The 26,502-nt window shown below is 42.6% G+C and overlaps 1 protein-coding gene across 2 annotated transcripts; it reads left to right on the top strand.

Moving 5' to 3' along the window:
* Positions 1–25,912, top strand: LOC119217831 (neuronal membrane glycoprotein M6-a-like). 2 transcript variants are annotated; one of them, XM_037471798.2, is made up of 7 exons: positions 1–127; positions 16,693–16,885; positions 17,306–17,462; positions 18,775–18,928; positions 19,986–20,062; positions 20,171–20,236; positions 21,551–25,912. In XM_037471798.2, the coding sequence occupies exons 1-7, from the start codon at positions 16–18 to the stop codon at positions 21,701–21,703; spliced, it is 912 nt and encodes a 303-aa protein (XP_037327695.1). In that variant the 5' UTR covers positions 1–15; the 3' UTR covers positions 21,704–25,912. The 2 variants fall into 2 exon arrangements, with proteins under 2 accessions (XP_037327695.1, XP_037327696.1); XM_037471799.2 differs by lacking the exon at positions 1–127 and adding an exon at positions 9,975–10,137.
* Positions 25,913–26,502: the final 590 nt, after the last annotated feature.

The raw sequence follows: 26,502 nt of genomic DNA, 5'->3' as shown, positions 1-26,502 counted from the left end.
CAGGTCAGGTGACCCATGAGATTAGCGCATTGCACCTGCCGCTGGTCCGTGAAACAGGAGGACGGTCATAGTTTACAACAGCGACGATACAACAACGATAAAAACGCCGGAATCTGTCGATTGAGAGGTATGGTAATTTAATGTTCAGTTGTATCGTTGTTCCCTCTGAATGTGTAGGAAAACTTTATCTAGCACTAAGTAGCAGCTAAAAGTCGAACTACACTGCACTAGCTGGCTAGCTTAGCAGCCTGCAAACCAAGTTGAGCGTTGAACGTTAGCATTTTATTTTTTTTAATTATTAGGATACCGCCATGAAATATGAAACGCTGTTTTCTGGACTGAAGACTGAGGGTGTTTGTTTGCAGATGTGTGTTCAATAGAGCTAACAGTGTCTGGAATATAGTGTGACAGTCTAGATTTAAGTAGCTATAACACAAGAACAAGCTGTAACTTATTTATTTGCTCTGTGATGTAAGGGCTGTTTAAAGACTATTTGCTCTTGGAGATAAAGGGCTTTTTGTTTGTATCAATTAGCTCATCTTCACAGTTCACATTTTTTTAGATGTTTAAATAGGCAGAGGCAGAGCAAATTGCATTCAAATTCCTGACTTGGTGGGTCTGTCATAACCTCTACATTGGGTCAGCGCAAATGTAACGATGGTGACAAGGATTCCTTTAGGAGGACGATCTTCTACCTCATTGTGGACACCATACTTAGAGAGTTAGACAGGCGCTTCTCCAAAGACAATTGTGAAATAATGAGAGGAATACAAGCTTTGGACCCCAAAAGCAGATGTTTCCTTCAAGAGGAAGCAGTCTTTCGCCTGGGAGACATTTATGAAAGTGACTCTGAAGATCTCAGTCATGAACTCCACCAGACAAGGAGGCTTTTGCAAAGGAAACAGCAAAGTGGAATGCCAAACTTGTCCGGTATTGTTGAACTTGCAGTGTCATACTCATAAGGATGTTTTTCACAAGCTTTTTCGTCTGTGCAAGATAGCCATTGCCCTCCCGGTAAGCAGTGCCGCATGTGAGCGCAGCTTCTCAGCTCTTAAACTCATCAAGACCCATTTGCACAACAATGACAGATGACTGACTGAGCAACCTGGGTGTTCTCAGCATTGAGGCTAGAAGAGCAAAGTCCCTGGACATGGACAAATTTATTAAACTTTTTGCTACCAATCACCAAAACAGGCAAATTCATCTGATAAGATGGATGACCCCAGAATTTGTCTAATGGTCTTGTTTTTGTGTTGTTAAGGTTTGCTTGGTTTATGTTACAACTGTTTATGTACAATTTTCACAAGTTACATTATGAAGAAGCACCTTAACCCTCTAGTTATATTTGGTCTGGTGGCATTGCATTGGACTTTAAGTCTTGTCTTGTGGTCTTGGCCCTATGTGAAAGCATTTTGTAGCAGCAGAATGAGCAAAAGCAAGAACTAGCTACCTCTATTGGACTTTGTTACTATTATTAGAATCCTCTATTGTTCATGAGAGTTTATAGGTTTACATTACATTACTTCATAGTATATACTTTGTTTGGAGTTAAGAATTGTTTGGTTTTTGTTACAATAGTTTATGTATATGTCACGGATTGTATATAGGTTCTGTTAAATTGCTGCTTAAATGGGGTCCGCGCCATCTACCATGGCCACCCCACACTAGCTTTGTGTCCCATCTTGGCCACCCCAGTAAAAATGTTCTGGATACGCCACTGGTTGCCAACACATTTTTGGAAATTTCACTGTCTTTGTATTTTGGTACGCTGACATCCAATTTTAACATAGTGTGCAAGGTAAAAAAAAATACTCTGGATTTTTATCATGGTCAAAAGAAGATTTTTTTCTCTCTTTAAAGTAATTTTAGTATATATATATATATATATATATAACCCACTATGTGTAATATATACATATATATATGTGAGTATATAGTGGGTATTGTTGTGTGCTACTGCAATCAGGGAATGCATCACCACGTTCAGGAGGGGGAGGGGGGGGGAATTCCGTGGCAACGGAATGCGATGACATCATCAAGTCATGTGTCACTCACATAGAACTTCAGAGTGATCATTGATCATTGCCATTCTTCACAAAGGCTCTGGTTGCTGGACTTACAAGTAAGACGAGGCCCTTTTGGGTGACGGATTCAGGGCCGGCGTATGGAGTTGGAAAAAATGACGCGTTAGATGCAGAAGTAAGAATCTCATCAGCTCATCCATCTACCGCCCGGTCCCCGTCCAGCCGCGCTTCAGCCCCAATAACACCTGGGGTTGACAGCGCCCCCCTGCCAGGTCCAGGCAGGGAGCCACCTCCTCATTCATTGCTAAATGTCATGCAAACGGAAAACTTTTATTCCCTGTAAGTGTTTTTCTTTTTCTAATATCATAGACGATAATATAGGACTAATATCAAATAGCATAATAACAAGTTTTCCCTTTGCATGATATTTATCAATGAATGAAGACATCCAACAAACTGAAAAACAAACAACAGTTCTTGGAGTCTGAAGTAACAGGGTTACTCTGCACCAACGCTTCTCTCCAAGAGGAGCGCGCCAAAAACAACCAGTTGGCTGCAAAGCACAAACTGCTAAAGATCGAAACAAAGGCTCTGGCTGCTCGACTTAAAAAATAAGACGAGGCCCTTTTGGGTGACGGATTCAGGGCCGGCGTATGGAGTTGGAAAAAATGACGCGTTAGATGCAGAAGTAAGAATCTCATCAGCTCATCCATCTACCGCCCGGTCCCCGTCCAGCCGCGCTTCAGCTCCCTGCCTGGACCTGGCAGGGAGCCGCCCTGCCAGGTCCAGGCAGGGAGCCACCTCCTCATTCATTGCTAAATGTCATGCAAACGGAAAACTTTTATTCCCTGTAAGTGTTTTTCTTTTTCTATATAACAAGTTTTCCCTTTGCATGATATTTATCAATGAATGAGAAGGCGGGTCCTCAAAAGTAAAAAGTTAAATGCCTGGACTTGGCTTCAATTCGGCCGTGGGTTTTTCCCCTCCTTTCTGGGTTTCCCATAAAAAAAAAAAAAGTCTCCCCCGTGAATCGCCACCTTAACGTGGTGGAGGAGTTTGCGTGGCTCAGTGATCCTGTGATCTGGTGTCTCTGTGGCCCGAGGACAACAACAGGTCTTAAGAGAGTCCTGACTAAGAGCGATTCAAAAAAACATTCAAAATATCTGTATTTCCCAAAAAAACCACAATCCAACACCCAGAAAAGAAAGGTTCTTAAATGGCAGTGGGTTCTACAAAGAACTTCTTAAGAACCATTTCATCTATTGGATGGTTCTACGCAGGGTTCGAAATGACTTAGGACTCTTGGGGGGTCCCCTAAAATGTAACTATAATAATACTGAAGAATACCTTGCTACACTATATACTGAAGGCAAAATGATATTGACATATTTTGAAGGTGGGATAATGGTCTTTTTTTCTGTTTTTCATGGTTTGGGCTAGTCCCAGTATCGTAGTGGTGTCTGGAGGAGCGGATTGGCTATAATCAAACAGGTAACCCTGTAATTCTGGAGCAACAAAGTTACAGCACCTTATATAAATCCCTGACATGACAAAGTGGATAACAGGTCATTCTTTCCTTGAGCAAGGAAGTTAACTAAGTTACCTAAATCCACCAGGTGTACTCATTATGGCAGCACCATGCACCTTCAAAGGGTTTGATCAAATACAAATGGCATTTCTCATCCCTTATGTTAATAGGATTTGTAAAACAATTAGCCGCTGGATTGAATAATAATGATGTCTATAAAGACTGTACCTACATTAGATGGTTTACTTTGTTTTAAAGTAGTCAATCTATAACCTGAACTAAAATCTTTAGGGACACGTTTAAAAAAAAAAAGTAAGATATTCTAGGGCTTGGCGATATAGACCAAAAGTCATATCCCGGTATATTTTTGCTGGATATCGATATACGGTATAAATCCCGATATTTTCTCCACATTAAAGGGAAGCAAACCTGAACACAAATGTCAAAGCAAAGTTAAAGCCAAATATGACATGTCATCAGTCGTTTATTTGAAACCAGCTATTTCAGTAAGGAGTTGAAAAATCAAATAAATAAAAATGAATAAATAATAAATTAAATGAAACAATAAACAAATGTTCAGCCGTTCAAATAATAATATTTAAACATAAATAGTGTATAACAGGAGTATTTTTTGAAAACAAAGCTCCATAAGGTGCACGCTCATGTAGGACGCTGGTCAATGCAAAATGGGTCACATTAGCGAGCCGGTCAGCCAGGCTCTGCCTGACTTCAGGATACATTTTTGGCAGTGCTTCTCTTGCAAAGTAGTTGCCACTGGGAAGCTCATATCTCGGGTCTATCGTTTTCAGGAGCATTTTGAATCCGACTTGTTCAATAGTTGGGACCGGGACCATATCTTTAGCAATGTGATAGGACACAGCTTTCGTTATAGTACACCACGTGTCACTTTTCTTTTCATAAGGCACACTGCGGGAAAATGAGGTTTGCAGGGAGCTTTGTTTCGGGGCTGGAGCTTGTTCGGGTTGTTTCTGGCGCGCGGCTTCTGCAGCGCGCAGTTTCACACACTCTTCGTATAGCAGTTTGTGCCGTTGTTTTAGGGGGGGGGCAGCGCAGAATGAGCAGCGCCAGCCTCACTGCTCATTTGAACAGATACGTCACAACTTCACAACAACCGGGAGTTTTTCGCGCGTCTTTGACTTAGCAGGCTGTGATTGGTAATCGGGACTGGAGCTGGTCAGGCCGGGACAAATCAAAGTTGCCCATAATTCGGGATGTCCCGGGTAATGCCGGACGATTGGCAACCCTACTGTAACCTGTTTATGGCACTCCCTACATAGAACGTTGTTTTGTTGCTCATCGGATACTTTAAATCCGAACCATCTTCAAATTACTGAGCCACTGCTTTTTTTTAACAAACCAATTCCTCCTTCGCACGCTGCGCAGACGTTGTTGCTTCCTCCATGTTTGTTGAAGTGTGTGTGTCCCTGCCCCTCCCCCCTCTGCGCGTGATGCCCCTCCCCCTTCTGCGCGTCAAAGAGGATGGGCGGGGCGAGGGCGAGAAGCAGTGCAGAGCGCTCCGGGTCGGCAGCTTGCTTTCAGAGCGCCAATTGAAATATATCGATGTATGCGAAATTGTCTAATTCCATATCCCATTAAAAAATATATTGATATATTTGTTTATACCGATATATCGCCCAGCCCTAAGATATTCTAACATGACCGAAAGCCATTTATGACAATAATCCAATAGTAACCACATTATTCGAAATCAACATGTTAAGTGACCAGGCACATATTTTATTTATTTGTTAACAACTTCATCAGGTTAGTGACCAATTGACCAATGCATCTACAATTTCACCCAACAACAGCCATGGTATAACAAAGTAGGGCTGGGCGATATAGACCAAAAGTCATATCCCGGTATATTTTTGCTGGATATCGATATACGGTATATATCCCGATATTTTCTCCACATTAAACGGAAGAAAACCTGAACACAAATGTCAAAGTTAAAGCCAAATATGACATGTCATCAGTCGTTTAATTGAAACCAGCTATTTCAGTAAGGAGTTGCAAAATCAAATAAATAAAAATGAATAAATAATAAATTAAATTAAACATTAGCGAGCCGGTCAGCAAGGCTCTGCCTGACTTCAGTATACATTTTTGGCAGTGCTTCTCTTGCAAAGTAGTTGCGACTGGGAAGCTCATATCTCGGGTCAATCGTTTTCAGGAGCATTTTTCGCGCGTCATTGACTTAGCAGGCTGTGATTGGTAATCAGGACTGGAGCTGCCCCGGCCGGGACGAATCAAAATTGCCGATAATTCGGGATGTGCCGGGTAATACGGGACAGTTCGCAGCCCTACTGTAACCTGTTTATGGCACTACATATAACGTTGTTTTGTTGTTCATCGGATACTTTAAATCCGAACCATCTCCAAATTACTGAGCCACTGTTTTTTTTTTTTTAACGAACCAATTCCTCCTCCGCACGCTGCGCAGACGTTGTTGCTTCCTCCATGTTTGTTGAAGTGTGTGTCCCTGCCCTCCCCCCCCCTCTCTCTGCGTGTGATGCCCCTCCCCCTTCTGCGCGTCAAAGAGGATGGGCGGGGCGAGGGCGAGAAGCAGTGCAGAGCGCTCCGCTTGCTTTCAGAGCGCAAATTGAAATATATCGATGTATGCGAAATTGTCTAATTCCATATCCCATTAAAAAATATATCGATATAGTCGTTTATAGCGATATATCACCCAGCCCTATAACAAAGGCACAATTTACCCTTGACACCCCCCCATCACAACCAACATTTTCCGGGTGTTAACACAAAAATGTTTTTATATATAGTATATATATTATAGTTAGTAAAAAAAAGAAACGATAGTCAGCTCTAAAACAATGGGAAAAGGGTACTTTTACAACAACTTCGAATGCAGCATAAGGCTGGCGAGGCGAATTTCACGTGAACGCAACATCTGTGTTTTTCAGACAACGGCAGCTACAGACTGTTCAGTGAAACACAGACACACTTTTACACCGTTTAGCTGTCAGTATTTTAATATGAGGGGCCGTTTAGGACTTAACTACTGAGACACTCTCATACACACTATTGAGACACTCTCACACACACTACTGAGACACTCTCACACACTACTGAGACACTCTTATACACACTACTGAGACACTCTCATACACACTATTGAGACACTCTCACACACACTACTGAGACACTCTCACACACACTACTGAGACACTCTCATACACACTACTGAGACACTCTCATACACACTATTGAGACACTCATGCCATCTCACTATACAACGTGAGAGCATCTCAGTATACAGTGTGAGAGAATCTCAGTTACACCGGAAGGCGGAAGCAAAAAGCGCTGATTTTGAACAGCGCAATGCATATATGCCCTTCCTTCATATGCCTTGAAGTCCGGGCTCGCCTGTCCAAGTTTATAAATACTACCATATTCAAGGGACGGAATATCATTTTAGGACATTTTCAGGCGGGAAATTTGGTGTTTAAGCAACATTTCTGTGGTCGGTTTGTTAACATTCAGCCATCGTAAAAAATTACATGGAGGATGTCGGAGACGTGAGGTGTAGTTAACGGGACCATCTGATGCCCTCAGCACGGGGCGGTCAGCCTCATCTCACGCCGCAGACAGCAGCCTGTTCTCGGCCACACTGTGAAATGCTTCGCTTCGATCCACTTTTCCGTAGCGGTTATATACACGATAGTATAACTAGGATGAGTGTTCATAACTTTTAATCTGAGACTGGTGTTTGTTTACCGGCTATTTTGCGAGCAGAGTTTAAATTCATAACCTTAATAAACTATACGTAAACTATACTGTATCCATAGTGTGCACGCTTGTTGTACTGTCTATCATTGTGCAATAAAACTAACCGTGTCTTAAGTTGTGCCGGGTGAGAGCTGTCCTATCTGTTGAAATGAGCAGTGAGGCTGGCGCTGCAAAGAAAAAATAGATTGTGCCAGCCCGGCCGCCGACTGCTAGCACCCCCCGCCAGCCCGCGAAAGTGTCCCTGATTTGGGGTTGGGAGAGTTGGCAACCCTATGTTTCTGCAAAATGTCGTCAGGTACTGTAGTAGTTTTGGAAACTGAAGCTACAGCACTAAACATGTCGGTTATTTTTTAAACATGTTGAGGCATCAACCTCTAGATTTTTTTTTTTGGCCCGCAATTTCTCCGCACCCCCCTTGCTCTTAAGTTTTTGTTTCTCCATCCTAATCCACACATTTCTTTCTGGCTCTGAGCCACTGAATGCGTCTAACTGACACACGGAGAGGGAGGGGTGGAGCCTGCTAAGAGATGATTGGGCCAGCCCAGTGTCAGTATGGAAAATGAACCAATAGGCCGCTGTCCCTGCTTTATGGGCAAAAAAAATTGTATACGCCTATTGACCGGCCCCCAAGTGCGTCGGCCCACCAGGCATTTGCCCGGTATGCCCGATTACCAGTCCAGCCCTGTCTATACTGAATATACACGGACATTAAACTAGATAGGCTAACGCTAACGTTAATTGTGTTAGTAGTTAACTTCGACTTTGGATTAACATTACCTTGGACAGGGGTTCTTGTGCTTGCGGTTCCCACTTCGGCAGATCTATGTGGTGTTTGGTTGTAGGTGGTAGTGGTTTCCATCCCATCGAGGCGGTTGGCAGCCGCAATGTCTGAGATACTTTTCTCAGACATTGCACCTTATCTGCTACTACAATCATAGACAGTAGCTTTATAAGAAGGCTACAACTAACCTAGCCTATTTCTAGCCCTTTCAGTGCCAGCCTTTTTTTGCACACGGCTCTGTTGTTCTGAATGTGAGAGATAACCACGCCCCCTGATTTGCATATAAGAACGTGAAATAAAGTGGGATTATGAAATAAAAGTGCCATTATGAAATAAAAGTACCATGAAATAAATAATTGTGTACTTATGAAATAAAAGTACCATGAAATGATTAAATTGATTTAATATTTATGTATTTATTCAAAATGTCATTGGGATGGAGGATGGATGTGTTGGGGAGGGAGTAGGGCATCATAGGGATGGTGGGTGGATGTAATGGGGAGGGAGTAGGGCATCATGCCGATGGAGGGTGGATGTAATTGGGAGGGAGTATGGCGTCATGGGGATGGAGGGTGGATGTAATTGGGAGGGAGTAGGGCGTCATGGCGATGGAGGGTGGATGTAATTGGGAGGGAGTAGGGTGTCATGGCGATGGAGGGTGGATGTAATTGGGAGGGAGTATGGCGTCATGGGGATGGAGGGTGGATGTAATTGGGAGGGAGTAGGGCGTCATGGTGATGGAGGGTGGATGTAATTGGGAGGGAGTAGGGCGTCATGGTGATGGAGGGTGGATGTAATTGGGAGGGAGTAGGGCGTCATGGGGATGGAGGGTGGATGTATTTGGGAGGGAGTATGGCGTCATGGGGATGGAGGGTGGATGTGTTGGGGACGGAGTAGGGCGTCATGGGGTAGTGGTCATTGTATGGAAGGTGGGGTTCCCGGTGACTAATGAGACTATTAATCCCCCTAAAAAGCAACCCCCCCCCCCCCCCCGAAGGTCTGGTAGCTATTTATTTATGTGAGGGATCAAGCCCATCATGGGCCAGCCCCTCCTTAAAGTTGTGTTCATAAAATACAAAACAAACATTTACTTAGATCAACGTTTAACAAATAGTTAGTTCTTTTGTAAGGTACATAATCAGCTTTTTTAATTGTATTCATATTTATCTTTTATTGACGTAAGAGATTGGTTGATGGTATGTTTTACAGCGGCTCATGATGTGTTCCTTTGTGATGGTAAACCTGTTCTGTCTTCACTGTCCTACACATCACAGATTTATTTGTGTTTCAGGGCTCATCATGCTGTTCGCTTTCAGTCTATTTCCCTCAGATGAGTGCAGCAATTTAAATGGTTCTTTCAGCTTGTTCTTTTTTGTCTATAAAAGCTTTCTTGTATCTCTGATACCTTATTCAGTGAATGAACAGATACACTTTATTCTTTATAAAATAATCCAAACCTTGACTAAAAAGACTAACAAATTGCTCTTATCTATAGCAAGTTGTAAATTTAACGAAATTGCACTTTTTGCACAGTTTCTTTCCTTATGGTTAAAACGCACTTATTGAAGTCGCTTTGGATAAAAGCATCAGATAAATGACATGTAATGTAAAGTAAAATGTACGGAATGTGTGTGCTCCCCCTGTTAAACACAGTGAAATCCAGTATATCAAGGAAAGGATATTGGATTTCACTTGTTTTTTATCTTTTTGATACAAAATAAATTACATTTTTAATTAGAATCAATATCTGTATTGAAAGCTAAATCCATAGATAATTACAGAGGCAGGAAAATAGAAAAGCCCAAAGAGGCAGTGCAAAGAGAGAGAGAGCAGAGAATTGAAACAGGGACTTCCCTGAGCCTCCATCATCTACAGGGAGATAAAAAAAAACCCTCTCACACACTGCCTCCCCCACACACACACACACACACACGCACACCAAGCGGAGAGCTAGCCTCACACTGCACAGACAAAGGGACTGTACCTAGACACGATGGAGGAAAACATGGATGATTCTCAGAGCCAGAAAGGTAAGATACACGAGTAGTTGTTCATCTCGTTTGTGTTAATCAGTCGTGCCTTTTGTTCTGTCCGTGCATTCCTCTCGCCGTCGTGGGGGTCCTTTGTGCGGTGGGCAGAGACAGAAGACAGCACACATACATGTCCCCCAGAAGGAAAAAAAACAACCTCACATCTTTGTCTTTATGTTTCATCGTCCGCTTTTCCTCATTGTTTCATTTCCCAGGAGGAACGAATCACACCATCTATGTGTCTGCTCACCATAATAACAGCCATTATATAAGCCTTTTATGTTTGTTTTTTTACGAAGGGGCGCATAAATAAGCAGGTTGTTTGGGTCGACGGGGGGAGAGGACACACACAGCAGGGTTGGTGTTGTTTTGGAGAATGCACTGACAGATGGACGGACAGATGGATGGATGGACGGATGTATGGATGGATGTCCGGACGGACGGATGGATGGATGGAGGAGTAGGTGGGAGTGGCAAGGGGTTGGGGTGGGTGGGGGGGTACGAGAGTGAGGAGAGTTGAGCGGCTCAGTGATTGATGGCTGCATTGGGATTCTCTTTGTTAGCCTTCATTGTCGATGCTCCGCTTGTCTGAGCGCCTTTCCCTCTTTTTCTCTCGCTCTCCCTTTTTTTCAGCTGTCGGTGTCACCCCTCCCCCTGCCCCTCCATTTTCTCCTTATCTCTCCATCACTAGCCATCTCACTTGATACATGGGTTTTTATCCTCATTCATCTTTATTTCACCTAGAGACTTTTCAGCTCTCTCTCTTCTTTTCTCCATCTGTCTTTTTCTGCCTTTAAGCCTCTGTATTAACCCCCCCCCCCCTCTCCCCCCGCCTTTTCTCCCCCCCTTTTTTAAAAACCTAATTCTAATCACACACGCTGAAACAGAAGCAGTCTCCGGCTGCATGTGTTATTTTCAGAGAGCAGATTCATCTTTTTATTGCATTTGCTTGCTGTCAGCGTTAAAAATGGGCGTGTCCATTCGTTTACCTTCATTGAGAAATGGATCACAGTGTTTGCTGCTTCAACTGATTCTGAAATGTGAGGATGCCTCTGTTTGATGCAAAAAGAGAAATTAAAGTCATTTATCACACTATTCAGGTTTATTAACGCTGTATCCATGGTAACACGGCTGTTGGAATTGTGTCCCGTTGTGTGATAGGAGGATTGATGTGTTTTTTTCTGGACGGAACCTGTTTCAACCAATCAGAAAGCCCGATGCGGAGGCATGATGTTTTACGCAAACAAGATATTTTTATGACAGGACCACCTTTTGTTGGTCCTTTCTGCTTCCCCTCCCACATCTGCGTCATTCGGGTCCACTGCCTTTGCTTTCCAACTGTCCCCCCCTTCCCCCCACCTTGGTTATCTTTTCATTTGATGAATGGGATGAGAACATCTGACAAAATACAGGTGTGTTACCCCGTGTGATGGAATCTGCCGGGTCAGAGACGGGGACTCTGTGATTCTATCAAAGAAGGCAGCGACATGAAGGGAGACGTACGGAAGTATTTGGTTTCTCATTTGGAATGGGATGGGATGTCTTATTTATCCACACACAAACTACTGTTTTCTCATTTTACTGAACTTGGCTAAACGGAGAAATGCTGCTGGCTAATATCATTATTGATGATAAATCTTTATGCCAAATGTAGAATTCGAAAGCCTGCTGATTATTTTAAAGCACAGTCATACGTCTTAAGTCCAAGATTGCAATAACAGTACATGGTGTGAGTTCCACAGACTGGGACTGATACTTACTCATTGTAAGTGTATTACCTCCAAGAGATGGTTGTTGCAGTCGCGCCACTGAAAGCAGACTTTGTGTATTCGCCTCGTATCCGTTTCATTATCATGACCACTAATAGAAAGGAACTTAATGGAATGAGCACTGAGTCAATACAAATTGACTTTCGGGCCCCCAGATGGTGTGAGAGGTGAGGAGCGCAGGAGACGGGAAGAAGCAGAGGAGGTTTGCTCTCCTGCATCTTCTCTGGAGCTGACTCTATTGCCTTCCATTTGATGTAAGAAATGAAAAAGCGAGCTTATCGAAAGGTACAACCCGCCCGACTCTGTGGCTGGACGGCGTTTAGACACTAGGAGCAGCTGGCTGACTGCGCTGTATTAAAACCATGGTTACTGCATCATTCCTCTGTCGGTCCAACCAACTCTTTGATCAAGGCACCAACAGTTTGTCATGAAATGTGTTTAACACACATAACACAAATCAAAATATATTGGGCAGATTGCTGTGAAATGTACTGAGCACATCTTGGACACACCATTGGTATTCAGATCGCCATCTCCGTGAATGAGAATCTCAAAATGTGATGAACAGACGGACATGACATTTTTCAGGGCTGTTCTTTATCCCGATGTGTTTTGTCAGATTTTCGAATATATCTGGGTGTAGAGTTGTTGCTGGGTATGGAGTTTGTTGTTTCTTTTCATGCACAGAGAGAGAGAGAGAGAGAGAAACCTCCGCTATGAACCACCATAACGGTTCTGTGGATGGAAACATCACCACGGCCCATCTCTTTACCATTTGGGTTTGGGAGGGATTGGGGGGCCAAGTCTCCAAAAACTATTTTAGTGGGGATTTTCTTACACATGAATTAAACAAAGAATTTGTGTTGTGCTTCCCACATTGGGGCATTCCTTTAATACATTCAATGCATCTGATTTTAGTTTGAACTTATATATATATACAGTATACTATATCCTTTAATATTAATAATAATTTACAACCTATTAGTCAATGTTCATGTTTTCATAACTAATGGTAACCATTCCCCCTGAGTCTCCTCTCTAAACATCAGCTGATTGATGCTCCTGTTGAAACAGGATTAGTGTGGCGAGTCCCGGGGGCTTCCCCCTCCTCGTGTCTCTGGTACAGCTGCTCTGTAGCCTCTCACGCTCCGAGTAGTCCTGTAAAAAGGCTCCTGCAAACATCACAGCCCTTGTTGTCAATGACAGAAAAGACCTAGTGGCATCGAGTGACTCGGCGATGAAGGAGGATGCTCACTTTTCAGTCTATTGACTTGTTCTTCTCATGCAGTGATTTCAGAGGCAGACGAGTACTTTCTTGAAAAGGAAACATTTCTTCTTCCAGTCTGATCTCCAGCTACTGTGAAAGCAGGTGAAAAGCATCAAGCACAACACCTGAAATGTAAACTAACATCTAACGTCACGTTCGGTGCATTTAAAAATCCTTTTATTTTGAGATTTCATATGGTTGTTGTTTTAATCTGACTCTATGTGAAATGCATTTTATCTCACCAAATGATCAGCTGTTTCCTTGGCTGCTTTAACAACTGCAACAGCTGTGTATGTATTTATTATTGAGCATCTATAAATAATACAGGTAAAGCTAGCATCTGTCTTTGGGGCGTCACATATGCACAATAGTGGCTCTGTGAGTGAGTGATGGATGAGGAGGCAATGGACGAATAGTCCATGCCAGCACAATCTACTAGCATTAACTGTGTATGTGTGTGTGTGTGTGTGTGGTGTGTGGTGTATATCACACAAAAGGATCCTCTCCAAATCAGTTTCGGACTGAGCAGCATTATTTGATTTATAAAGATAATCATATATTCCTGGTTCCGCCGCGTTGACGCTCAGTGGAAAGGCTGCAGTGAGGCCGGACTTGTCATGATGTGTTGGAACAGGCCTTTAAATATCCAGTTTGTCTTAATGCCACTGAATGTGGGCTATGTGAGTGTGTGTGTGAGTGTGCGTGGCAGAAAGAAAGACACACAGAGATACCTCAGTAATAACATGAATGAATTAATAAAAGTAATACATTAATCATAACATGAAGCTGCAGTAAACAACAACCTGTACAAAGATAAAGTAAGGGATATGATGGATACACTACAAAACAATACATAATTGGAGTTGGTTTCCCCTTAAAATGTAACATACATTCATATATTTTTTAATAATAGGTCAGCGGATGGATTATTGTTGCAATGGCACATCTGAAACTATTCCCTCTAGACAAAGAAAACCTCCACAGCCCCCCCCCCCCCCCCCCCCGCCCCTCTCTCTTTCCCCCTTCCTTCAGCGGGTCACAGTGTCTGTCCGGAGTGTGGAGCCCAGATAGGGAAATATGTCGAGGATTAACAGACACACAAACAAACAAACAAAGGCACAGTGTCAGTGTCTGTGGGAACAGTCAAATAGATGCAGTTATGGAAATATGTACACACACGTTCTCATTAAAGCACCTTAAAATGCTCTGAAGCTGAGTCCTTTATTGCATTAAGACACACAAAGGTGTGTGTAAAATAAACCAACAGTAGAGTAAACAGTGGTCTGTGAATCCTAAAATGGTGCCAAATGGTGTGAAATGTTGATCTTAGATCCTCCGTAGCCGTCTTATATTTTGGACGTTGACATTTTCCCTAAACTGAGACAACCGGGAGGCTGAAGGCTGACTCGGTCTTTATGGAAATGACTTTCTGTGCGTTCATTGCTCCGTCTGTGTGTGTCTGTGTGTGAGAATGTGCCTCAGACTGACTGTAACGCTCGCAGAACCGCACTGTTGCCATGACAATGCTACAGGCAAAGTGGGTCAGCAAGCTCCCGCCACACCCCTGTTGGCATGGCAACAAGGCTGCTCCATTAAACCTGAGCAGCAGGATGACTCACACACAACAGGCAGAGGGGGGGGGGGGGGGGGGGTAGGAGAGCGTTGTTTGTGTGGCTGTGTGTAGGACCGCTGCTCTGTCCACACACGTCGTAGCCGCAGTGGGTCTGTCTGTGGACGTCTTCAAACGGACGTGTCCACAGCGGAGACGTGTAGAGAAAGCAGGAGACGTGAAGGCTGGTTGAGATGGCCACAAACAACTTAGTCACCACTAACACGTACAGTGCGTTACACAAAAAAAAACCATGCACAACCACCACTACGGCTGTGACAGTACCTCGATGCTTTTCTCCTCACATGAACACGAAAGACGTGTGCTCGGAGCTCGTGTTGTGTTAGAGACAGTGGGTCAGAGGGGGAGGGGGTCGCATTAAGACCCTCCACGATCGCTGTACAGGGACATAGAGGCAACTATAACAACGACAACCTGAGGCTTTGGGACGCGTTTTTTGTTGCCTGTATTTTACTGCACTTAGACCCAGGCATGATGTTTTTACCCCTCTAACCCATCTGGTTTATTGACTCATCGTTGATTAATTCTTGATTAATTCTTCAAACCTTGATTTATATACTTACTTTAAGCCAGCACTGTTTTTTTTCCCTAATGGGAACTGTTTTGTTGTATAAACGTGACGTTCGTAATGCTGCCTACAGCGAATGTTGTTTCCACACCGACCTCAAGTATTGGGCCGTCAAGACGTGGTGGTCATTTAATGTTTCTGAGAGATCATTAGAAGAAACTGCACTAAATCCATTGACAGCACTGTTTCTAGCTGTGAAAGACGTGGAATAGATTTCAGGAGACTTGAGATGCTTTTTGGAAAGCGTACCCAGCAGCTCTTAGCGGATGTGTGGCTGAAGAGACGCCCACAGTTCTTACACCAGGTTGGCTGTCACTTTAAAGCTTAACTCTAAACTGTCCTCACCCCTCTCCGTTCTGTTCTCTCTTTTAAATGCACATGGATAGGCAGAGCAGGTAGTGGGATACCAAGATCCCCATGGAAACCAAATGATATGTTACAGATCACACCGTGGAAAGATGGTATTGTTTGGTGCCCTCGTAACATTACAGCAGCCATGTCTTCAAAGGAAACATACTGCAACAAAGAAGACCATCATCCATTTATCTCCTCGATCCTCATCAATCAGTCACACAAGTAAAACAATGTTTGGTGCATTACTCAAAACCACAGCCGAATCCTACAATGTCACGAATGCACATGTTAACCCAGTTAGATTCTTACCCTTATTCCTTGCAGCTGAAGACATTTCGGGGGCTGTTATATCGTTGTGTGAACTAAGGAAATGCCTCACCGACTAACCTCAACAGTTACATCCCATTACACAAATGCTGCTCTGGCTTTTTTAATGGTCCATTCATTTGATGGGAGATTTGTGCTGTAACAGGTCGTCAAACAGGTGTAGGCTTGTTATTCTTTCCACTTACGGATGTCGTTTTAAATGGATTTGGCGATTAAAGTCCTATTGATTGGCTCAGCTGAGTCTGGCACATTAAACGTGTCTTCACATTGTGTCATTAGGGCATTTCTGTCAATGATCATTGTGTGTTTACTATGTTGGTATTCTTCATAAAGGAGATAAACGCCGATAAAAAAAATTAACTTAATAAACTTAAATGCTAAATCTTTGTTGTGTAGAAAGATCATTTTGCTGTATGTAGACTGTTTCACTTGTTCATGTTTGGTTAAACGCTATGTAACTTTGTAACTTGTTAATCCATTGGTACTTACCTCACATCACCATTTCCATTGTGTGTACAATCATCCCTCGGCTCTCTGTACCCTTACGAGTATTTAATTACATTTGACTGACTGCTATTCAATATAATGAATGGTAGGAATGCTGTCAGCCTTACATTGGTGTCTCTTTGTGACTCTTAAGGCTGTAAGGAATGCTGTGAGCGATGCGTGGGCAGTCTGCCCTGGGCCTCTCTCATTGCCACCGTTCTCCTCTACATGGGCGTGGCCTTGTTCTGTGGGTGTGGCCACGAGGCTTTGAGCGGGACCGTCACCATCCTACAAAACTACTTTGAAGTCATCAGAGCACCTGGAGACACACTGGACGTGTTCACCATGTAAGTGACTCAGTTTGCACCTTTATTTTTGACATGACGATGATTTGCATAATTACACATCATTCCTCTCATACCAAACATGTCTCATCATGGGACGGAGCCATCACAGCCAGAGTCAAAATCGCTCACCTTTTATGTACATTAGTGCTGTCCATTCGGCAGTTAGTGTGAATCAATAAACGTGTAGAATAAAGACCGAAAAGAGGAAGATTCATGCTACAGAACGGACACCATAATTGTTATAAACAGAAATAAATAGTTACAAAGACAAAACCACAAAACCAAACCAACCCCCAACCAGACGTGGACTCATCCCCCATCTTCACTTATTATCCTTGACTCATATTATGCATCCGATTAACATTCCAAGATACTGACCAGCATGAAATAAACGCGTCCCCGGGTATGCTTGCTCAACAGTATTGACATCCTGAAGTACATCATCTACGGCCTGGCGGCTGGATTCTTTGTGTTTGGCGTGCTGTTGCTGGTTGAGGGGTTCTTCACCACCGGAGCCATCAGGGACCTCTACGGGGAGTTCAAGATCTCTGCCTGCGGACGCTGCCTCACCGCATTCGTAAGGAACATTGGAGCCAGCAGATTTCCTTTCACACACATTCAATTACTTTGTCACACTTCCAGATAAAGACTTTGGAGCTAGATGTTTTCGGGGTGGTTGAGAGTAATGTTCATTAAAGGATTAGAATAGTTAAATTACATTTTTCCTTTTGTTGACAATTCCCATGAAAAGACCAAATGTAACTTTCCAGGCTGATTGTGCCTTCTTCTTCCTCTGTGCCATGGAGCTCCATAGTCGTTGCTCTGGATGACATGTTAAATCATAAGCATGAACACAACCACTGTTTAAACTCCATTTTAACCATCCTGCTGCCACAAATACACACCGAAGCACCAAATGTAGAGCTATGCAACAAATGCATTGTTCCCTTCTGTTTGGTTAGAAATACATACCCAACATTTTGCGGTCCATGTGAGAAGTTAAACCCTTATTATGGATTTTCTTTCATAAAATATATTATATATACCCACATGTAGTGGATACCTGGATACATGCTCTAATACTATCATTGGGTAGGAACCTCTACGGGGATTTAACCTTTAGTCGATCATTTCACCCTGAGGGGCAGGTGTGGAGGAATTCCTTCAAGGTCTTGATATCAGATATCCAAATAATACATTTATCCCTGTATAAATCATTTGTGTTTGCGAGAATGGACTGGATAGACAACCTGAAAACCTCCAGAAAGCGTAATGACGACCATAATTACAACAAAACAACATTGACCGAACATACAATTTAAGTGTGCCCACTTCCAGCCACAGTGGCTCGGGCAATGGCAAAACGCAAGGGGTAGTGATGCATTTGATGAATTTACTGTTTATCGGACAGTATGAGACTAAAATGACACCCTGGCTCATGCGCCTCTCATTTTTTGGGTGGACGGTGGGAGCCAACTGACTGCTGCAGTAACTCAAACTGATCAAGCAGAAGCGCCAGCACCCTATGCATCCACAGCGGCCATCTGCTCTCTCCCCGGCTTTATTCTCCTACTGGCCTTTAGATCCTGTGTCACATGTCTCATTTGCTGTAAACCAGTCTCACATTGGCATGAAGAAAGCCAACATTAGCCAGCAAACCTGGCGTCCTCTGAGTGCACTGTGCTGTGACTGCAGTGCCAAACAGTGGTAGAGGAAGTGATAATGAGCGGCGAGGAGGGGGCTGTGAGGGGCAAGAATGTGACTTTTAAACAACAATGTTTGGTGGCAGTTCGGGTCTCGTGTCCCCCGTTTACCTCCGAGTCATCTGCTCTTAAACCCATCAACCCATCTTATCTGTGACTCACCATATCTTTCTTCGGTGTTGGCAGTTGATGTTCCTGGCCTACCTGTTCTTCCTCGTGTGGCTTGGAGTGACAGCATTTACCAGCCTGCCGGTCTTCATGTACTTCAACGTTTGGTCCATGTGTCAGAACACCAGCTTGGTGGAGGGGGCCAACCTGTGCCTGGATCTGCGTCAGTTTGGTGTGTGCCATCTCTGAAATAATAGCATTGTGTGTGTGATTGTGTGCCAAAAGGCACAAGGACTGCCTTCCATGGCGGAGTCTAATCTCAGCACCTTCGTATTCCACTCGCTGTGCTGCTCTCGCCTCAGAAGTAGTGGTGTCCATACAAATCTCTGTTGGATGATACCATTCAGATCACACCTAAATGTCATACATCGCTTTTTAAGGTGCCAATGGTTTTCTTATCCACAGAAGTAGTTTTGAGTGACAGTGTAGCAATGCTGGGTGACTAAGAGCCACAATGGAGACACATACTAAACAGCACTTTTGCGGTTCATTGGATAATATACATAAAACGCAATGAGATCTCAACAAGCTTCAACCAGTAACGATCCACAGTCTATTTAAGTAGGCCCTGTTAATAAATGTAGGTCCTCCAATCCAACTTCTTCAGTAGGTCCTGCGCTTTGACTCGATTGGTGCTCAGGCCCTAATAATTCTTTCAGGCATAATAGGTGCTTTGCTGACTGCTGGTTGGTGCTTGGGCACCAATATTAATAAATAAATATGCAAAGATTTGCACTTTCTTTGCATTCAACTAAACACACTGTTTATGGTGCAGACAACACAGTATGAAATGAATGTTTCCTTCTTGAATACACCTTTAACAATGTCACCATTACATCTATATTTTAACTTAACTTTAACTTAATTATTTTGTAATGATTCTACATAATTGAACATGACCCAGTTACAGCTTTGTCCACCATCTTGTTCTCCGGTGCCAACATAATACCAGAAGACACAGAATTAGTGTCCTCTGCTGTCCAAAGGTTTTAACTGCAAATTGGCTTCCTGTCAGCAAAATAATTGATGTATTTGATCAACATTTGTCATGGAAAAAAATTAAGACTTTTTCTTGGTTCAAAAAATTGGTTGACGAAGGACTGGATTCCATTGAAGCATACGTAATTAAATACATTTACTGAATCAGAGCTCCAGGAAAAAGAGTTCTTCGGTTCATTCATCCGCCTTCCTGCAAAAACAACAATGTGTAACAGACCTATGTTCATCAGGAGCCGTGGCCCTCTCTGAGGAGAGGAAGGTGTGTACTGGTTCCGAGAAGTTTGTCAAGATGTGTGAATCCAATGAGGTGAGCTGACATTTGAAGTGATACATTGATACATACAAATACCAGATCGGGATTGTAAAAAAAAAAGAGACATCTAAACTCCAACCAAAAATGACTTGTGTGTTGCAGCTGGACTTGACCTTCCATCTATTCGTGTGCACACTGGCAGGAGCAGGAGCTGCTGTCATCGCCATGGTGAGGGCCGTAATTCTCATTTACACCACCAATACTTTCTTAACCCACAATGCATTTGTGGTATGAAGACATCATTGCTCTCCCCCGCTGTAATGAGTAACGGGTTCTTTAACCTCTAACATCATTAGTGCGGGAGCACCAACCAAATATTGTTCTTCCCATGTTTATCATTCTTATTATTGTATTTATTTTAGTTGGTCTTTAAGCACAAAAACAAGATGCTTAGTTGATATCTCTGTAAGTTATAAAGAGTTTGCAGAACAAGAAATGAATAGCAGTAGCTTTAAAACAACCTTGTATTCGGCAAAAGTTGATATTTCTTTCTGGAAATACAGAAGGGCTGCAATGGTCCCAAAACATATAGAAATGAAGTCTGTCTCCTTGATACCTCACCTAACCCACTGAAAAGTTTACTTTAAATCACTTTACTTTATTCACTTAAGATTTTGGCATTTTAGACATTTGTCTCAAACAGCATATAAACATGTGCAAAATGTGTGTTAATAATAATGTATTATTGCACTATAATTATCCTAGGTTTTCACAGTGGGAAATTGAGTCTATAGGTTCCACTGTACATGCCAAAGAATATACTATTTCGGCCTTGATGAGTGAATGATCTGCATAATCACAAACACAGTAAGAGAGACCAAACACAAGATTCTGGTCACACGGTGTCATGAAAATGTACAATACAGAAGCACTTTAATAACAGAAGCTACACCCAAATATCGTGCAAGGCTTACTGCTCCATACAGGAAATTTGGTCCAACTCTGTCTGATGGTCTTGTGCACAGCCGCGGCAACCTGTCAGTACTGTCAGGGCCCGATCACTCCTCCATGCAGCTTTAATGAGGGCCCAAGCACCGAGAAAAGGGTGGGCAAGGACCCTATTGAGACCGTGGGATTCTTAATCTTTATGAGCTTTAACAAACTCCTCCTTCAGGGGATATCAGGTTGACCGCAAATTGTGTCCCACGAGGATGAATACCTTTGCATTGAAAATGTTCTAAGCCTTTGCATTTTCATGGAATGTGGTTTGTCGTGTCAGAACAAAGATTGTGTCCAATTCTGAGGAACTTTAAACACCAACGTTGACTAATAGTCATAGCGCCCCCTCCTGGGACCAGGAAATGAAATGTTTTGTTATCTGATTTGTGGTCAGAAAAGCCTCAAGAACTTGACGATGCCTTTTTGTGAAGGTGGTGTGTTTTCTTTTTGCTGTGGCAATGCATTATTAACCCATAAAGGGACAAACTGGAGGTTTGTGTTCTGGTCCTGGAACCAACGCTGGCTTTTCCTCTCCTCCTTCAGGTCCATTTCCTGATGGCTCTAGCTGCTAACTGGGGCTATCTAAAGGACGCTAGCCGAATGCAGAAGTATGAGGACATCAAATCGAAGGAGGAGCAGGAGCTGCATGACATCCACTCTACACGCTCCAAAGAACGTCTCAATGCCTACACATAAACAGACAGCGGGAGGAACAACACACAAACAAACCTGTCTCACACACACACACAAGCTGATACATGCGCGCACAAACACACAGACACGCACACGGGCTGACGGAAGGATAGTGGAGACATACAGTACAAAACGACCACACAAACATGCGTTTAGAGACACTGATTGGGGCATCATTAGGCAGAAATAATTTGTTGATATAAAAAGGATGAAAACACACAAAAAGCATGCAGTAGATCTTTGGCTTAGGTGATCTGTGCTAACACTTTAGCATCCGCGCTGTTGGTTTGCGTCACACTTAAGTGACATTTATCGCCAAATCAAGCAGAGACCAAAGCGTCCTCAGAAGAAGGGGTGCTGGCAGATAGTGTCAACGATTACAAGCACACAACATTTTGTGATTGTCCTCTTCAACTCGCTCCAAAAAGAAAACGCTCCTAAATCAACTTTGTGATATTTCGCTCTGAAGTCCTAAAGTTTACGGGGACTTGCCTCTCCCATTTTAGGTTCTACCCACGATTCCCCGAAGTAGCTCTGCGGTGTGTTAAGTGCAGAACAATCAACTGAGACTTGCAAAAGGTGCTAAAGAAATTGGTAAACTAAAGTACAGTCTGTGTATAAAATAGCACAATAAATATACAATATATTACACACAGAAAAAACAATGCCCAGAAAAACCCAAAGACTTTTTTAAACTTTAATTCAGTTGTTTTCGGTCTTAAACGTGTAGTTAGTTTGGGCCAACTATGCTATTTCCAGAGAAAAAAATAATCAAATATTTAGGTAAAAAGTCGGTTTCACTTTGACTGACTGAGCATTGGTCGCCATGGTGACCGATGGGTCGTGGAGCTGTTAGCATGGCACACTAAAGTCAACAATCTACAGCAGACACAAGGTTGAGCTATGTGTCGACGAGCAGCCCCCCCAGATGTGGTGGCTGTACAACAGGGCCACGCCCCCAATAGCGCCAACATCTGCTGACACACAGGAAATACACACTCACCCACACACACACACACGCATAGATGTGGCTGAATGGTCGGTGTTTTGCAGGCAGTGTTGTATGTTGTTGTCATGCTCTGTCGTGTCGTTTCGCCACATTATGATGGAAATGCAGAGAAATATGATCCCCAAGGAACTGTGTACCTCCCAGGTACCCATGGGTAGCTTTGATACGTTTTCCTCTCCTGCCCTTCTCTTTTTTACTTATTTTCCTTTGCAACCCCATCCATCGTCTTTCTCTATGTGACCTGTTCATCTTGAGCCCAGTTTCATTAGTTGTGAAGTTTGGGATTAAAACCCCCCATAAAGCCACTAGGCGGCTAATGAACAGCTAATGAAACCAGTTCCAGTTTGCAAAGAGCTGTCCTCACAAACAGCACACCTTAGCAGTATTAAGTCTTTTGAAAAGAGGCACATTCTCATCCGTTTGATAAATAATGTTTTTTTTCTCACTTTTCAAAATCTTGCCACATTTTGTACCAGTAATATTTATGTACATTGTTTGCCTTGCTTTTTTCAAATGGGACAGGTGTAAGGTGATCACTTTCAAATGTTGATGTAACCATTCTGTGTTTCAGTGGTTCTGCACACACATACAAATACGCACAAACACACGTACACATTCCTGCGAGCTTCAATTCTTTTCTTTATTTTCTTTCTCTCACAAGCCCTAACATACAACACATTTACACTTAATGGTAAAAGAGTGGTCTGAGGAAAGAGTACATTTATGAGACAGAAAGGATATTCTTTGAGATTTAAAGTAGCATATTTAGGAAAAAATAAAGGTGATACATGCATCTTAAGTGGATGCTACTAAAGGTTACAAGAACAAACAAACAAGTTTCATCTTTGCCTAAACAAAGGTGTGTGATGGACAGACGGACTGATGGATGCATGAAAGGACGGATGGATGGATGGATGGATGGATGGATGGATGCATGAAAGGATGGATGAATCGATAAATAGATGGACAGATGGGCGTACAAATGGATGGAAAGATGGATGGCATCTTTGTTGGCATGCATCCGTTCATTTGCAAAGTAAAGCAATTTTGTTGCTTTAATAGATAACCATCACTATCTTCATCATAATTTTGCACTAAACAATTTTTCTCATTGAAACATTTATTTTTTTCTGTAAATGTACCACTTTATTTTCAGAGAAAATCTCCTTTTATCATACAGTACTCTTCAAGCTTGATTATTACAATATATTAAAATATTTGAATGGCCAAGTAGCTCCCTCCTACTAATGTGACCAATTGAGCTCTGAGTGTAGTACTGACTAGAAGGTGATGGAATGAGGAAATAAGAGATGAAGCTCCAGTGGCTCCAGTATAAATGATGCTACATGCTTTAATTCTTTTATACCAACTTTTCAAAAATCACCAACTGAAATATCACCATGATTCTGAAAGAAAGGAAAGTTTTCTGATTCCAGTTCAAATATAAACTTTCCTACTTCTTTTAGAGGCCAATCAACTTCGGTGAGTAGCAACAACTTTAAACTCAAATTAGGTTTCTTCTTTCTTCCCAGCTCATATGGCACTTCTGATTTAAATACATTTGAAGAAAGAAACAAAGGAAGAATAGCAGTGTTTGTATCTTTCCTTTTCGGGTTAGTTGAGCCAGCCGTTAGAAACGGGGCTGTATGGAATGTTCTGGAATGGAGGATTCTCTATCTGCCAGTAGAGATGCTGAGAGGGGATTCAGCTCGTCTTCAGAATGATGATGATGAGGGTTTAAGTGTCGATGATGAAGGGTTTGATTTGATGAAACTACCAGCAAACACACACACACACACTTTCACACGCACACACACACACACTTCACCACCGCCATCACTCTGAGCCGAAATTCATTGCTCTTTTACTTTTCACCTATGACATTTCACTATTTTATTATCAACTTTTAATCTTTGAGAAGTTTTAAATGTGAAATCATTTAATTTAAAAAAAAGTAAATGTGTTTTTTCTTTTGTTTTTGCGATCAGTATTAAGAACTGTACCTACATTAACTCTGTAAAAAGATTTACATAAATGTGAAACAGACGACGTGAGCAGCCGGGGAGAATGTTTCCTTTGGTTACAGAGTCTGGAGGAGGTGTTGAGCCTCGACTCCCTCAGAGAGCTGCTTTTACACACATCAAGTATCTACAACACAACGGTTGTCCAAAAATAGAAAGGGGAATCTATTACATAAAACATCAAGTATGAGGTGCGCTTCACTGCATGATGATTTTTCTCCTGGTGGTGGATGAGTTGGCTACTGTAGAAGTGGCATGACATTTCAAAATCTAAAGCTAAATACGTCCAGTGTTATTTGCAATAAAAGGGTTAAACCCATGCAAAAAACAGCCCGTGGAGTCCTTCAAGACGCTAATTGGTCACAAGATGGCGCCTCAGACTCCGATAGTAATGTGGGCTTTGTTTTGTTCATTTGAACCCGAGGTGGAGGTGTCACACACCGATGCCAACGGACGCACAAAGCAGGCAACAAAACACGCAATAACGCGCCCAGTGGCCGAGTGTCCATGCAGGCACTGGTTTGTCTTCTCCCAGAACCCCGTGGGATGTCATTTATTCCTGCATCATGGTGGTGAAAGCGCAGCTCACACCAGTTCTTTGTGTGTTGTAAATGCAGCTGGATTGGACTGAAAACTAAAAAATGCCCACTGGAGTGAAGGAAGGGAGACTCCACCAGACTGGCCTCTTGTTCAGGTGTCATGGCTGCATACAGTCAGTTTTTTAAGGGTCTAGTTTTCCAGTAACAGTATTCTATCATTTCATTGCCTGACAATGAATGTTTGTCAGTGTTTTTAACTTCAGATAAATGAAAAAAGTTTTTTGTGCACTTATTGAACATTTTGAGCTCTTTCTCTCTCCTCCCCGCCCCCCCTCTCTCTCTGCCCCCCCCCCCCCCCTGTCTCCCCTCCCCGTCTTCTCTCTCTTTTCTCTCTCTCTTATTCTTGGTGTGTAAGTGCATTGAGCTCCCCACTGTGGGAACTGTGTATAGTCTTGCAGCATTGGTAATTATCTGAAGAAATAACAATGATAAAACAAAACAAATTCATAACAATGAATATACAGTAATGTTATTCGAGGTATATATATATAAAAAAGACAATGAATCTAGTTGTTGTTTGTGGCATGGTTATGCATTCAATGGTCATAATTTCCATGATTAAAAAAATATAAAAAAACATTAATTTCACTGTTTTTGCACCTTTTCTTTTTTTCATTTACTCAGTTGTTTGCTACCGGAGCAATACATTATAACATTTTGACAAAATCAAAATGTAAATGAGAAATCCACGCTGTAAATGTCTGGCTTACAAGCGAACAGATCAATGATTGCAAGTGATGTGATCATGGCGTTCCTCTAACCTGGCCACCGATAATGATGAACCCCCCCCCCTCCCTTCTTCTCTCATCCTCTTCCTCACTCATGGTTAAAAACAACACAGATCTGAATGTTTAAACTCCGATTATTGTTCTTTGACCATATTTTATTCCAACAGGGACCCCGGCAGGATTCCCTTACGCCATAAGTAAAGCTCCATGGAACCAGCAACAAGCTTATTGTGCCCAGCACACACAGCAGTATCCTCATCTGTGATGCAGTTTAAATCAGCACAATCCCATTTTAAGGTGAAGATGGAAGCCCGGCAGGCAGTGAATCAGATCCACTCTAGAGATGAGACACAGACTTCTTTTGAGCTAAAATGTGTTCTCTCAACCAGGTGATGTCTATAAGACACATGTAATATTTACTGTTTATCCTGCCTGAACATAATCA

This window comes from Pungitius pungitius, chromosome 9 (assembly GCF_949316345.1).
Source record: "Pungitius pungitius chromosome 9, fPunPun2.1, whole genome shotgun sequence".
NCBI classification, from domain to species: domain Eukaryota; kingdom Metazoa; phylum Chordata; class Actinopteri; order Perciformes; family Gasterosteidae; genus Pungitius; species Pungitius pungitius.
The sequence above is the reverse complement of the archived record's forward strand: the minus strand, read 5'-3'. Positions and strand labels throughout refer to the sequence as shown.

Excerpts from the sequence above, each read along its gene's own strand:
- LOC119217831 (XM_037471798.2), top strand. The coding sequence starts at position 16 with ATGAGATTAGCGCATTGCACCTGCCGCTGGTCCGTGAAACAGGAGGAC. Across the intron at positions 128-16,692 it reads CGGAATCTGTCGATTGAGAG|GCTGTAAGGAATGCTGTGAG; the intron begins GTATGGTAATTT and ends GTGACTCTTAAG. Across the intron at positions 20,237-21,550 it reads GAGCTGCTGTCATCGCCATG|GTCCATTTCCTGATGGCTCT; the intron begins GTGAGGGCCGTA and ends CTCCTCCTTCAG.